At 47.9% G+C, this 15,819-nt stretch overlaps 1 protein-coding gene across 1 annotated transcript; it reads right to left on the bottom strand.

The window, feature by feature from the left end:
• Positions 1–6,347: 6,347 nt before the first annotated feature.
• On the bottom strand, positions 6,348–8,060 carry LOC123756606 (uncharacterized). Its single transcript, XM_045739836.2, has one exon. The coding sequence runs from the start codon at positions 8,058–8,060 to the stop codon at positions 6,348–6,350; it is 1,713 nt and encodes a 570-aa protein (XP_045595792.2).
• Positions 8,061–15,819: the final 7,759 nt, after the last annotated feature.

Here is a 15,819-nt window from a genome sequence, read left to right as displayed (position 1 = left end):
CGATAACTGCCGCCTCAGCCACCTGAGGAACAGAGCAATAGAGGAACTCATAGAGCGACCTCAAGACTCTGTAGTGAGGAACAACTTTTGCTATGAGAGACCTTACACCTGACTCTGGTCGGAGCCTGGTGCCGGGTGGGAGCCTTGTGCTGGGTGGGAGCGTGGTGTTGGGTGGGAGCCTTGTGCTGGGTGGGAGCGTGGTGTTGGGTGGGAGCCTCGTGCTGGGTGGGAGCGTGGTGTTGTGTGGGAGCCTTGTGCTGGGTGGGAGCGTGGTGTTGGGTGGGAGCCTTGTGCTGGGTGGGAGCGTGGTGTTGGGTGGGAGCGTGGTGTTGGGTGGGAGCCTTGTGCTAGGTAGGAGCGTGGTGTTGGGTGGGAGCCTTGTGCTGGGTGGGGACGTGGTGCTGGGTGGGAGCGTGGTGTTGGGTGGGAGCCTGATGTTGGGTGGGAGCGTGGAGCAGGGAAATAGAGTGCGACACAGCTTGTGACCCTGACACAGTGTCAGATGTTTTCCCAGGACAATAAACGGCTGGCAGCTTAATTTGGTTGGTTCTCTAATTGCCTGACCGAGCTATTTCGGAGCTGAGTTTTGAGCTACCGTCGGTGTCGAGCAGTTACACCAGTACAGGACGGGTAAGGCAGTGTGTGATGTACATGTTGTCCGATAGTTGAAGTGTGAGGATGTGCGTCCACCACCTTCACTGCTTTCACGTGATAAAACACTGTCAGCATGAAGGAAGCGCATCTGTCACTGTGAGTCCTGTAAGCAGTGGGGGAGACCGCAGTATGCCAGGGAGGAACCCATTGTTATGGGAGAGTGAACGGTGTGTGTGATGATTCTGGCAGGTGCAATCTTGCCGTAGCTGAACTGTCCATTGTCTTGGCGCCATGAATACCTTCCCGAGCGCTGCTGAGGTCCTGCAGTGAAGCTCCGTCTCTGTGGCTATCATTATTAATGGATTCTGCTTTTGTTTTGCTTTACTGTTTTATTTAATATTTGTTACTTAAGTATAATATTATGTAGTCCTAAGGAGTCAATTAACAATGAATTTTAGTATTTCACTCGCTCCCTATGATTGTTTTGTCCCTGGGTAATTATACATGACGGCATCCAGGCGCAAGGTGGGAACTTTGTTGCGGGTGGGAGCCTGGTATTGGGTGGTAGGCTGGCGCTGGGTGGGAGTCTGGTATTGGGTGGTAGGCTGGCGCTGGGTGGGAGCCTGGTATTGGGTGGTAGGCTGGCGCTGGGTGGAAGCCTGGTATTGGGTGGTAGGCTGGCGCTGGGTGGGAGCCTGGTATTGGGTGGTAGGCTGGCGCTGGGTGGGAGTCTGGTATTGGGTGGTAGGCTGGCGCTGGGTGGAAGCCTGGTATTGGGTGGTAGGCTGGCGCTGGGTGGGAGCCTGGTATTGGGTGGTAGGCTGACGCTGGGTGGAAGCCTGGTATTAGGTGGTAGGCTGGCGCTGGGTGGGAGCCTGGTACTGGGTGGTAGGCTGGCGCTGGATGGGAGCCTGGTATTGGGTGGTAGGCTGGCGCTGGGTGGGAGCCTGGTATTGGGTGGTAGGCTGGCGCTGGGTGGGAGCCTGGCGCTGGGTGGGAGCCTGGTATTGGGTGGTAGGCTGGCGCTGGGTGGGAGCCTGGTACTGGGTGGTAGGCTGGCGCTGGGTGGGAGCCTGGTATTGGGTGGTAGGCTGGCGCTGGGTGGGAGCCTGGTACTGGGTGGTAGGCTGGCGCTGGGTGGGAGCCTGGTACTGGGTGGTAGGCTGGCGCTACCACCCAGTAGGAGCTTAAACATTGGATGGAAGCGTAAGAATTAAGTAGGAGCCAATAGTACTTTGCGGATCTTCTGTTCTACTCTCAGAACGCATTCTGGACCAACTCACCTCGTCGTCATAGTCCTTGCACCACCACGCTCGCAGAAGAACATAACGTGGGAATGACACAAGACACTCACCCCTCGGAGCCAGGTTGAGAGGAGAGAGAGGAGCCCCGTGGCTCCTCCATGCCGGGCGTCCACACACGTGCCCCCTCCAACACCTCGCTCACGCAGCCTCGTCTGCCCCTGCTGGAGGAGACTCATTATAGATTACATCTTAAGGGGCCCTCCACAACAGCTCTGGGTCACTTCTTAGGAGGAAAATTCTACGGGTTAAAAAAGAAAATATCTCAAATTTAAAGAGGAGAAAAGTGAAGTTGTGAACGTTGTAAATAAAGTTAGTAAACCTGTTTCGATGTCACATATGGTATGTAGTCGCTGTGGCCCGCCTGGGGACTTCGTCGTGTGTAGTCAACACGTGACTCGTCCACATGTGGACATAATTCACGGTATCAGTGTAACTTTTTATTACTCCGAGACAATGCGCAATTCCAAGGATAAAAAAAAATCAGCTTTCATAGTTTTAACATAAGAATTTCGAGGAAATTTAGTTACTTAAACTCAAGCGGAATCATGTGATTGCTGACTTTAATCCCAAGAATAAATATATATATATATTTTTATGTAGGGATTTGCTTGGGCAGTTGTGGGGCTGACCCCAAGAGCGCGGCCGGCCGCGGCTCACCGAGGACTGCACACCGACGGCGGGGCGGCACGCTACCACCCACGGTAATCCCGGTGGGTCGTTTATCACGTGAAAAGAACAGCGCACACGCAGCGCCTGCCGGTGACCAGGCAATGAATCACGTAAGGGCATAATTAAAGACGTGGGTGAGCCAGGCCGGGGCGTCTGTCAGTCCTGGGCATGACAGTGTTACCAGGCCACCAGCTTATTGACGATGGCAAGGTTTGTCGCGCCCCCAGTCTCACCCCTCACATTGTTGTGTGGCACTGTTATTGTTGTGTGGCACTGTTATAGTGTAGTGTTGTCATTTTGTTGCGTGGCGCTATCATATTGTTGTTTAGCACTTATTATTGTTGTGTAGCACTGTCATATTGTTGTGTAGCACTGTCATATTGTTGTGTAGCACTCATTTATTGTGTGGCACTGTCATATTTGTATTTGGCACTCATTTTGGCACTAAATGCTTTGATGGGGTCGAGGCAGACCTAACAGGCCTTATATAATATATTGATGGAATGATGACCAATATAATATTCAGAAGAATGATTTCTTTATATTCACGGAAGATATTATATAGTCAGATCCAAAGTATGTTCAATAAAATTAGGACTTTCTATAGCGATGGATGTGGCAGGAAATGCACAATAGACTCCATAAAATAGATAAAACAGGAATCATAAGGTAACACTGTATGAACACCAGAGGTCCACTGGAGAGAGCATTTCAATGTTTTGGATGACGGGGCGGGAAGAGGTCGCCATTGATGGCGGCCTTTGGTATTCACGTCTGTGGGAGAGAAGTCAATGGATGCGTTATCTGAATGTGCGTCAGGTGACTTCCTTGTTGACGGTCTCTCCCTCTGAGTGAGGACTCAGGTATGTGCTATCATATCACAGAGTCTGAAACTGGTCTAAGCTATCATGCTCAACCAGATACAGACCCCCACCCTCAACCAGATATAGGCTCCCACCTTCAACCAAATATAGGCACCCACCCTCAACCAGATATAGACTCCCACCCTCAACCAGATATAGGCTCCCACCCTCAACCAGATATAGGCTCCCACCCTCAACCAGATATAGGCTCCCACCCTCAACCAGATATAGGCTCCCACCCTCAACCAGATATAGGCTCCCACCCTCAACCAGATATAGGCTCCCACCCTCAACCAGATATAGGCTCCCACCCTCAACAAGATATAAACTCCCACCCTCAACCAGATATATATAGCTCAATTTGACCTCTGGTTTCCAACTGAGGAACCCAGGGTCGTAACACCACCCTCAGCCAGATATAGGCTCCCACCCTCAACAACAACGTTAAAATCGAGCGTTCAACCCATCCAATATGGCGGATGTGACAGAATTTGCAGAGGTGAGATTTCAATTACATTTAGGAAGAAGATTATATAAGCACGACTGAGCGGAGCTCACGCACCACACGAACACTGGCTGCTCTCCCCAGTACTGCGGCGGTCACGCCAACCTCCACCTCCCCTGAGACGCCAACCTCCACCTCCCCTGAGACGCCAACCTCCACCTCGGAGATGATCACAAGGAATGGAACAAAAGCGTTTTGAAACAGTCGTCATGAAATGCCAGCACGCCGCTGAACACAGTGAAGCGTTCCTCCAGCGTCACGCGTCGGGTGAGTGATCTCACCAGCTGTTCATCACACCAGACTATGCCACCCTCCTCCCCAACCCCACACCCGACGGTGCACCAGCACCCCAAAATAATGCTCCTCTCCCCTGCACCATTCATCACTAGGACTAGAGTAGCTCATCCTGACACCTCTTCCCCCCTTCCTCCCTGCGTCCTCCTCGGCCCCCCCCCCCCCCCCCCCCGCAGTTCATCACGCATTAGCGAACGGGCGGGCGGAGGGGGGGGGGGATGAGTCACAGTCCGACATGTTTATTGTGGCGTATTTTACCGTGATTGGAGGTTGATAACGTGGTGACGGTCATCATGGCGGCGTTTAACACTCCAGCCTCAATTTCCGTAATCATTTATACAAATTTCCCGTCCAGCTGTGAGCTGAAGGGAAGGGTGCGGGTGCCCCAGGCCACGGAGTCTTACCGCGTCAACAGAGAAGCTAATATGTGAATGATATTGACGCCAGAGGTCGCCGCCCGGGGCTTGTATACACAGTGGCCAGCCCGCCGCCTTCCTTCCTTCCTTCCCAGCTGGTCTATCCCAGTAGGTCTAACCTTGCTATGTGCGTAGATTGACTTGTAAGCCCCGTCACAGCTGTGTGTGGTAGAGCAGGTCCTCACCATATCCCGCAGTGTACCGTGGGTGACACAGAGCTGTGGCTCACACCATTCACTACTGTTCTTCGTCGCGCATAAAAGGAACGCATTTACATCACAAACAACTAAACCACTCTCCAGACGAGGCTTCATTCCTTCCTTCCTCTGACTCTCCTGACATTGAAAGAAGCTCTCGCACCATCTACCATACATTGAGTTTTCTCCACTTTACGTGTATAGGTATCGACTACGTCAAGATCATGTTTTCTTTGGCTCCTCTGGTTTTAATAACCGAGGTCCCAGTAACAGACGGGAGTCCCATGTAGCCCACCGTGAGAAAGGGTCCCATATAGCACACAGTATTCATTGTAAACACTTCTTCTATTTCCACCCTGTCAATACCTCTAAGTATTTTATACGTCTGAATCATGTCCTCCCCCCCCCCTCTCTCTCTCTCCATTTTCAGCGTCGTCAGGCTTAGGTCCTTAGGCTTGTCTTCGTACCTCCTCCCTTGCAGCTCTGGGACGAGTCTCGTTGCAAACCTGTACCTTTCCGAGCTTCCTGATGTGTTTTCTTTTATGTGGGGTCCAGGATGGGGCGGCATACTCTAAGACTGGCCTCACACAGGCGGTATACAGTGATCTAAAAGCCTCCCTTTTCAGGTTTCTGAAGGATGGTCTGACTTTTGTCAGCGTAGAGTATGCTGCTGACGTTCTTCTATTTATATGAGCCTCTAGAGTTAGGTTTGGTGTTATGTCCACTCACAGGTCTTCTTTAGACGTTATAGGAAGGCAGTTTTCGTTCATCGTGTATTGACCTTTCGGTCTCCTGACTCCTGTTCCGTGTGTGTGTGTGTGTGTGTGTGTGTGTGTGTGTGTATTCATCTAGTTGTATTCACCTAGTTGTGCTTGCGGGGGTTGAGCTCTGGCTCTTTGGTCCCGCCTCTCAACTGTCAATCAACAGGTGTACAGATTCCTAAGCCTACTGGGCTCTATCATATCTACATTTGAAACTGTGTATGGAGTCAGCCTCCACCACATCACTGCCTAATGCATTCCATCTGTTAACTACTCTGACACTGAAGATTTTTTTTTTAATGTCTGTGGCTCATTTGGGTACTAAGTTTCCACCTGTGTCCCCTTGTTGGTGTTCTACCCGTGTTAAATTGTTTGTCTTTGACGACTCTGTCAATTCCTCTGAGAATTTTGTAGGTAGTAATCATGTCTCCCATTACGCTTCTGTCTTCCAGGGACGTGAGGTTTAGCTATCTTAACCTTTCCTCGTAGTTCATAACTCAGTTCCGGGACTATCAATAAAGTAACCAACTGTGCACCTCTCCCAGAGTCCAGACAATATATAAACAAAAGACAGTATTGACCTTACTTTAATGCTCTTCAACTTTAACGTTTTGAACAGGTTGTGTGATTGGTTGTTCTGTAAAGTCTTCACTCAAGGGTCATTACTTCAAGGTCTATTATGGTTCGAATCTGCTGTCCAGGGCAGGAAATTCAGAGTCATTTGCTTTAGATCAATAACTCTAGTCAATAGATCAAAGTCAAGAACGCTGATTTGTGTTTAAGATCTTGTGACTCAGCTTTGAAGGTCATATTATACACCGTAGAGGTGAAGGTCAGGTTATGCACCGTAGAGGTGTAGGTCAGGTTATGCACCGTAGAGGTGTAGGTCAGGTTATGCACCGTAGAGGTGTAGGTCAGGTTATGCACCGTAGAGGTGTAGGTCAGGTTATGCACCGTAGAGGTGTAGGTCAGGTTATGCACCGTAGAGGTGTAGGTCAGGTTATGCACCGTAGAGGTGTAGGTCAGGTTATGCACCGTAGAGGTGTAGGTCAGGTTATGCACCGTAGAGGTGTAGGTCAGGTTATGCACTGTAGAGGTGTAGGTCAGGTTATGCACTGTAGAGGTGTAGGTCAGGTTATGCACTGTAGAGGTGTAGGTCAGGTTATGCACTGTAGAGGTGTAGGTCAGGTTATGCACTGTAGAGTTGTAGGTCAGGTTATGCACTGTAGAGGTGTAGGTCAGGTTATGCACTGTAGAGGTGTAGGTCAGGTTATGCACTGTAGAGGTGTAGGTCATGTTATACACCGTAGAGGTGTAGGTCAGGTTATACACTGTAGAGGTGTAGGTCAGGTTATACACTGTAGAGGTGTAGGTCATATTATACACCGTAGAGGTGTAGGTCAGGTTATGCACCGTAGAGGTGAAGGTCAGGTTATGCACCGTAGAGGTGAAGGTCAGGTTATGCACCGTAGAGGTGAAGGTCAAGTTATGCACCGTAGAGGTGAAGGTCAAGTTATGCACCGTAGAGGTGTAGCTCATATTATACACCGTAGAGGTGTAGGTCAGGTTATGCACCGTAGAGGTGAAGGTCAGGTTATGCACCGTAGAGGTGAAGGTCAGGTTATGCACCGTAGAGGTGTAGGTCAGGTTATGCACCGTAGAGGTGTAGGTCAGGTTATGCACCGTAGAGGTGTAGGTCAGGTTATGCACCGTAGAGGTGTAGGTCAGGTTATGCACCGTAGAGGTGTAGGTCAGGTTATGCACCGTAGAGGTGTAGGTCAGGTTATGCACCGTAGAGGTGTAGGTCAGGTTATGCACTGTAGAGGTGTAGGTCAGGTTATGCACTGTAGAGGTGTAGGTCAGGTTATGCACTGTAGAGGTGTAGGTCAGGTTATGCACTGTAGAGGTGTAGGTCAGGTTATGCACTGTAGAGGTGTAGGTCAGGTTATGCACTGTAGAGGTGTAGGTCAGGTTATGCACTGTAGAGTTGTAGGTCAGGTTATGCACTGTAGAGGTGTAGGTCAGGTTATGCACTGTAGAGGTGTAGGTCAGGTTATGCACTGTAGAGGTGTAGGTCATGTTATACACCGTAGAGGTGTAGGTCAGGTTATACACTGTAGAGGTGTAGGTCAGGTTATACACTGTAGAGGTGTAGGTCATATTATACACCGTAGAGGTGTAGGTCAGGTTATGCACCGTAGAGGTGAAGGTCAGGTTATGCACCGTAGAGGTGAAGGTCAGGTTATGCACCGTAGAGGTGAAGGTCAAGTTATGCACCGTAGAGGTGTAGCTCATATTATACACCGTAGAGGTGTAGGTCAGGTTATGCACCGTAGAGGTGAAGGTCAGGTTATGCACCGTAGAGGTGAAGGTCAGGTTATGCACCGTAGAGGTGAAGGTCAGGTTATACACTGTAGAGGTGTAGGTCAGGTTATACACTGTAGAGGTGTAGGTCATATTATACACCGTAGAGGTGTAGGTCAGGTTATGCACCGTAGAGGTGTAGGTCAGGTTATGCACAGTGAAAACTTTGACCTTCTTTCAGTACATACAGAAAATATTGCTGCCACAAAGGTAGAAGTCTTCAAAAGGAAACTTTATACGTTTACAGAAAGTAAGAGAACTCTCAAAATCGGCCGAGGTAAACTTGGGTAAACTTATCAATAAAAATAATTCACTTTTTAGAGAAATTATATAACAAAAAATAACCTGCCCCGCTGACCCCCTTTTATTCTGGCTTCCTCGGCACGATAAGTTCATCACGTCAATAAATTTATATTTTAAGACCTTAAGCTTCCATTATGGGTTGTGGAGCCGTATATAATGAGTTGTGGTCGGTCCAGGTAACTAATTTTATTGACATAATGCCGAAAAAATACTATTTTTATTAAGTTAATGCCGATTAAGATTATTTTTCTTGACTTAATGCCGAATAAACTTATGTTTTTAGATGACGAATCATCTTCAAAGGAAGAACAATGTGTCTTGTGAGATGAAGAAGGATGTCAGTACTCACAGCGGCTTCATCTCTTGACAAAAAAAAAAATTATTTTATGGCTAGTGATCCTTGTTTATTTTTTGGGGGACCAAGGTTTTTAAATTACGTTAATATTTAATTATGCTTAATGCCTCGTTACGCTGTGCGACACCGACATTATATTTTCCCTTAACTCTAGGAGGTAGACGTCTTGAATGGTTAATGGTTGAATGGCCTGGTTAATCTTTGTCAAGGCCAACCAAGTTGTTTGATCTCGCAATGGTCACAATCAATACACTGTCCTTTAAATAGCCAGTTATGTTTGTCATACAATGGAGTTTCATCGAAATGAGTCATATAATGTTATTTTTTTACCAAATAATGCCTTTGAGGTGTGTTTATTTTTAATGTCGTTTACAGTCATGTTTGTAAGTCATACAGGTTCCTTGAATATGTATGCTTGTCCATACCTAATAGTTGTGTACCTATCGCTCGATGACCCAAATGGTTAAGGCGTTGAAACTCCGACAATAGTTTCCTGAGGTGAGGTCTTCACGCGTCTTGTTATTGTCAGAGTGGTTACGTCTCCTTGAAGCTTAGAGAGGAACGGTGACCAACCCACACACACTAGAAGGTGAGGAGACGACGACGTTTCGGTCCGTAATGGACCATTATCACGTAGACTTATGGTCCAGGACGGACCGAAACGTGGTCGTCGTCTCCTCGTCTTCTGGTGTGTGTGGTTTGGTCATTATGTCTTCAGCTCCGTTATTGTGACTCATCGTCTGCACTGGGGAGGAAGCCTCCAAGATAGTTAACTCCTGTGAGGGACAATTAAGAGACCTCTGACTCCATCCGCTTGTTTGCGATATTCAATTATATCTTCGCGTTAATTGCGTTACAGCTTTCTTGTATTTCGCGTCTTACTGACTGAACGATCAATTACCCTCTCTTCATTCAGTCTCACGAAATTCTTCGCTTTATTTATGACTTATATTTATTTTAGCTTCCAGAAAATATTTAAAGTTCTTGTGAAACTTTATATGTACTTTTTGTTGATTATTATTATTATTATTATTATTATTATTATTATTATTATTATTTTCTACCATAGACGTGGCCACACATTTACAATGCTAACCAACACATATACATTTTCTTCTGTGCTCCATGGACAGGGTGAGAGATCCATTTAACATATCGTTCAGTGATTTATTAACAATCAACCACAGAAGGTGATTGTAGGGCTTTTAAAATGTTAATCTAACTTACAAATATAAATACACAGATTTACGTCTGTCCTACTTTATATATAGTAGAATAATTGTGTATGGTGAGTAGATCAGCTGGTGAGTAGATAAGGTGGTGAGTAGATAAGGTGGTGAGTAGATCAGCCAGTGAGTAAATTAGCTGGTGAGTAGATAAGCTGGCGACTAGATAAGCTGTTAAGAAGATAAGCTGGTGAGAAGATAAGCTGGTGAGAAGATAAGCTGGTGAGTAGATTAGCTGACATGCACTGCATTTCATATGTGACAGAGTACTGTATTTTATGTAATACCAAACAAGGTGTCTAGGGTATTCTCCTCGTCAATGATGGTAACTGCTGTCTCCCAGAAGCAGGTCCACGCAGGAGTTCAATCCGAACACAAAGAGGTTCCAGCGACGGTGTTCCACAATGTTTCGGATCGACTTTTGGTCAGTAATACATGGTGGATATATATAGTCCATGGGTTCCTGGGTTATGGTGGTGCTGCCTCTGCCTCTCCCATAGTCCATGGGTTCCTGGGTTATGGTGGTGCTGCCTCTGCCTCTCCCATTGTCCATGGGTTCCTGGGTTATGGTGGTGCTGCCTCTGCCTCTCCCATAGTCCATGGGTTCCTGAGTTATGGTGGTGCTGCCTCTGCCTCTCCCATAGTCCATGGGTTCATTTCACAGATTAGATCACAATAGATGACAAAGCTGGTCACTGTTAGTTCACGGATTGAGACAGAAATTAGTCGTCAGCGTGGTTTAAGAGGAGGAAGTACCACCTGTGTGGAGCCCAAGTGAGGAAGTACCACCTGTGTGGAGCCCAAGTGAGGAAGTACCACCTGTGTGGAGCACAAGTGAATAAGTACCACCTGTGTGGAGCCCAAGTGAAGAAGTACCACCTGTGTGGAGCCCAAGTGAAGAAGTACCACCTGTGTGGAGTACAAGTGAAGAAGTACCAAGCTCTAGTTTAGAAACAAAATATATCTAAACATCCAGTTGGGTGACAGCAAACATGCCGTGTAGAGAGCAGCCGGCGAGGCACCCGCGGGCTGCCTCCACCCCCACTACGAAAGCTACAATAAATAAAGCACAAGCTCGGTGCCTCCGGGTCCCAACGTGGAGGCCGCCAGCTGGAGGAGACGCACACACACACACTCACCTCTCCCAGCTCCTCCCAGCACCAGCGACTGACTGACTGACTGGGGCCCGGGCCGGTCACCAGCTAGCCCCCTAGCCGGCCGGAGTTGCCGGCTAGGGGGCAAGGATGAACCCAGCAACCGGATCATGCCACTAAACGCTATCATATTAATGCCTCACACCTCCGAGGTGATAACCAATTTAATTAGGAAGGAAACAGCGAGGTATTCTGGGATCATGAGACAAATTGGGGGTCATGTTAAATAGGTAGGGGGAGGAGGGGACGCTGGAGGGGGACGATGGTAGTTAGGACGGCCCATGACGGCAACTCCGGCAGTTGCGTGCTAATGAATAGGGCGCGGGTCAGGTCACTCATTAATACCTGCTCGCTCCCGTCACGGAGGAGGAATACCTAGCCAGCTTAAGATAATTAATGATGGATTGTTGGGGAGGACGGTAATTGCCGCCTCCTTTTTCATTCCCTCACTGGGATATGAGGATGAGGTATGGTGGAGCGGTGAGGGGGGGTTGAACGGTGCGTTCGCACTCGTTGCGTGTGTGTGTGTGTGTGTGTGTGTGTGTGTGTGTGTGTGTGTGTGTGTGTGTGTGTGTGTGTGTGTGTGTGTGTGTGTGTGTGTACACGTGTGTGTGTTTTTATATTTGTACTTTTTATTCCATAATCCTTCCATACACTGTACAAAACACTGAACGACTCCGATACACTCAGAAACCTTATACACTTCTCAGTGTTGCTCAAGGTCTTCCTGTTCCGGTACTGGTCTTGTACAGTGTCGGCCGCCCTCACAGGTCTCTTCTTCAGCTCCTCCATGGCAATACGAATTATTTTCAGATTAGCGTGTCCCGCTGATGATTCCCTGTATGTGTGTAGAGCAGCTTGGTGTTATCTCCCGTCTCAGAGCTGTCTATCAGGACTCTGATAGACTGCTGCCAGGTCTTCAGCTAGTACTGAACATGCTGACTCGACCTCGCTCAACTCCACAATCTCATCACCTTGCATTTACATGGCTGAAAATCAAGTAGCCATTTGTTTTGTCAATCGAGTTCTTTCGTTTTCCAGAGCTCCTTCAACATTGTATAGTTGTCGTCTGTTGTGGTTCCTTACACCAGTTGCCATCTTGCACCAACATTGATACGAAAGCTTTGTTACCAATTAAGTCACTCACATGCAACCGAAACATTAACGTCACCGTTACTGTGCATGCAATCCTCGGTGGGCTCGTTACTCAACAGTAATAGTACCGTAACCATTACCGCTGCCATTATACAACAACAGGCATGAACAACACCATCAATACAACCAACTATGATACAAAATACACCATCAAATGTCACCATAACAAATCATCACCGCAAACACCACCTCCACCACCTGGGAGCCGGTCGGCCGAGCGGACAGCACACTGGACTTGTGATCCTGTGGTCCCGGGTTCCATCCCAGGCGCCGGCGAGAAACAATGGGCAGAGCTTCTTTCATCCTATGCCCCTGTTACCTAGCAGTAAAATAGGTACCTGGGTGTTAGTCAGCTGTCACGGGCTGCTTCCTGGGGGTGGAGGCCTGGTCGAGGACCGGGCCGCGGGGACACTAAAGCCCCGAAATCATCTGAAGACAACCTCAAGAGAGGGTGACATGTGGACTGTGGTTAGTGTATATTTACAACCCCCCACCACACACCTGAAGGCCCAGGTAGGTATACCACATATGTAATGACAACGGCCTAAAAGTAATGGGAAAAATAGCCGGAGTGGCAAGGGAAGGGATGGTAAAGCTCCTAATACTTGGCGACTTGAATCACAAGGAAATAGACTGGATGTTGAGAGAGTCCCACGAGGATGAGGACAAAACTTGAGGAGACACTAGAGAAGCACTTCTTGAGGCAAGGTGACAGAGCCATCAAGAGGAAGTATAGAGGGGCCTCTAGCACCACGCTTGATGTGAGGCCACAATGATACACACGTCGAGAACATGAATACAAATCTCCCTAAGAACAATGTGAAGGGAAAGTATTAACTCTTCTGACAGGAATCTGAAACAATATTCTCCTATACCAGCAGGTGCACGAGAGAGAGAGAGAGAGAGAGAGAGAGAGAGAGAGAGAGAGAGAGAGAGAGAGAGGGGGGGTGTCCAAACATGGACATACAAGAGGGAAGGGAAGGGAATTATCAAAGGAAAGCACCAAGTCATTACGACACTATAGGACTGAGAAGGGATCAGGATAAGGATTTGGGATGGGACGGAGGGAAGGAATGAACATACAAGACCAGACGGGAAAAAAAGAAACACAAGAACAACAGGACACAAGAATAGAGACAAAGGCAGACACAAATGAAGCAATGGTAAAAATGAAGAGACAATGACTGGGATGAAAGAGGAGGAGGAAGGGAAGGAGGAAGACTGGTGGTTCACAGGTGTAGGGGGAGAGAGAGAGAGAGAGAGAGAGAGAGGGGGGAAGGGGGAGTGGGGGAGGGGAGGAGGGGGAGTGGGGAGGTAATCAGTGAGAGAGCGTAGTGAGGGGTAGTGGAGAGGTGTCCGGGGTGGTGGTCACATAGGGGGTAGTGGTGGTGGGTGTGGTAGTAGTTGTGGTGGTAGTAGTGGTAGGTGTATTGTTGTGGTACAGTGTGGGTGTGGTAGTAGAGGTGTTCCAGTGCCACTGTGACGTGACGGAGCTGACCGCAAGACTCCCTTATTTATTTATGTATATATACAAGAGTTCTTACACTCTTGTACAGCCACTAGCACGCATAGCGTGTCGGACAAGTCCTTTACCCTAATTTTCACACACACACATCCCCAGGAAGCAGCCCGTAGCAGCTGTCTACCTCCCAGGTACCTATTTACTGCTACGTGAACAGGGTCACAAGGTTGAAAGAAACTCTGCCCATTTGTTTCTGCCTGCGCCGGTATATAAGGAAACTGGACAAGGTTCAGAAGTTTGTGACGAGGCTCGTCCCAGAGATACGAGGGATGGGATATGAAAAGCGCCTGAAGGAAATGAACCTTACGACACTTGAAAAAAGAAGGGAGAGGGGCATATGATAGGAACGTATAAAATACTCAAGGAAATTGACAAAGTGGAAACAGATGAAACGTTCACACGTAATATTAACAGAACGAGGGGACAAGGGTGGAAGGTGGAAACGCAGATGAGTCAGAGATGTTAGGAAGTTTTTTTTTTAGCGTGAGAGTAGTGGAAAATGGAACGCACTTAAGGAGCAGGTTGTGGAAGCTCTAACCATAATAATTTTAAAACTAGATATGATAGGGAAATGAGACAGGGGTCATTGCTGTAAACTACCGATGGCTAGAAAGGCGGGATCCAAGAGTCAATGCTCGATCCTGCAGGCACAAATAGGTGAGAATAAATAGGTGAGTACACACTCACACAGAGAGAGTAGTTGACAAATGGAATGCATTAGGAAGTGATGTGGTGGAGGCTGACTCCATACACAGTTTCAAATGTAGATATGTGAGCCCAGTAGGCTCAAGAATCTGTACACCAGTTGATTGACAGTTGAGAGGCGGGACCAAAGAGCCAGAGCTCAACCCCCGCAAGCACAAATAGGTGAGTACACACACACACACACAACCAACACGAAGGCCACAAATAAAGACGAGGATAAAACATAATCCTTTTTCTTTGTCTGTCACGATTACAGTGACAAAAACTATATATATGTGTGTGTGTGGTGGACGGTGGGAGCGTGCGGGTCCCCGGCGGGTGTTTGTCTTACCTAATGTCGCTCCTTCTTCCTCTGCAGTATAATGCTAATTTGTCTGATGTGTTTGGCGAGGGAAACGTTACCGTGCAGCGGTTATGGCCATTTGCTGCGTGTGTGGTGGAGTGACTGACGTCTGCTTGTGTTGCTGTGTTGATGGGTAGAAGGTGTCTTACTTCACTGTGTGTGTGTGTGTGTGTGTGTGTGGTGCTAGTGGGCAGGGGAAGGTGTGCGTATGTGTGTGTGTACTCACCTAGTTGTACTCACCAAGTTGTGTTTGAGGGGGTTGAGCTCTGGCTCTTTGGTCCTGCCTCGCAACCGTCAATCAACAGGTGTACAGATTCCTGAGCTTATTGGGCTCTATCATATGGAGGTCTGCTGTGATGGTTGTGATGGTTGTGGTGGTAGTGTGGTGGTCTGCGGTGATCACTTCACACCACACAGGACCGGAGGCGGGAACGAGCTGTGAAACCTCCACAGGACCTAAAAGTGTCGCATAATTACGTTAATTATAATTGAAGAAACACGCGATGGTTAAATGGTGAACTGCACGCACCTCCTGCCCCTGCCCCCCCCCACCTCAGTGTCCAGCCCCCTGCCTCCCTCGGTGTCCTACCAATGCCCCTCAGTGTCTAGCCCCTGCTGGTCTCAGTGTCCAGTCACTTCTCACCTCAGTGTCCAGCCTGTACCCTCCCCAGTGTCCAGCTCCTTATGGGAAAACTTGACTCATGTAATTCATTTAAATTGATGCTAATTTTCGATAGCTACGAAGGACCACCACTTTGTGAGAAAAAGTGGGAAACAGGGTAGAGCAAGTGGTATGATATTTTACTCCAGGAACTAGTGTCCTATAGATGTTCTTAATTAATAATGCATTGATTAATAAAGGGACTGTATTATGAATCAAATCCTCTCACCCAAAATGGGGGGTTAATACTAGAAATTAAAGTACACTTAATCGAGGCTGGTTCTTCCTCGAAAGGGGTTAGTAAGCTTTACTAAGAAATACATAAAATTTAAATAAATATTCAATAAGTTGGTTAATGACAAGATCATACAGTAATAAATATTAGACAAGAAAATTGTTCCTATCTAAAGGTTCATGAGGCTATAAGA

This window comes from Procambarus clarkii, chromosome 26, assembly GCF_040958095.1.
Source record: "Procambarus clarkii isolate CNS0578487 chromosome 26, FALCON_Pclarkii_2.0, whole genome shotgun sequence".
In the NCBI taxonomy this organism is placed as follows: Eukaryota; Metazoa; Arthropoda; class Malacostraca; order Decapoda; family Cambaridae; genus Procambarus; species Procambarus clarkii.
Note: the sequence above shows the minus strand (reverse complement) of the source record. Positions and strands in the feature narration are given on the sequence as shown.

Excerpts from the sequence above, each read along its gene's own strand:
- LOC123756606 (XM_045739836.2), bottom strand. The coding sequence starts at position 8,060 with ATGACCTACACCTCTACAGTGTATAACCTGACCTACACCTCTACAGTG.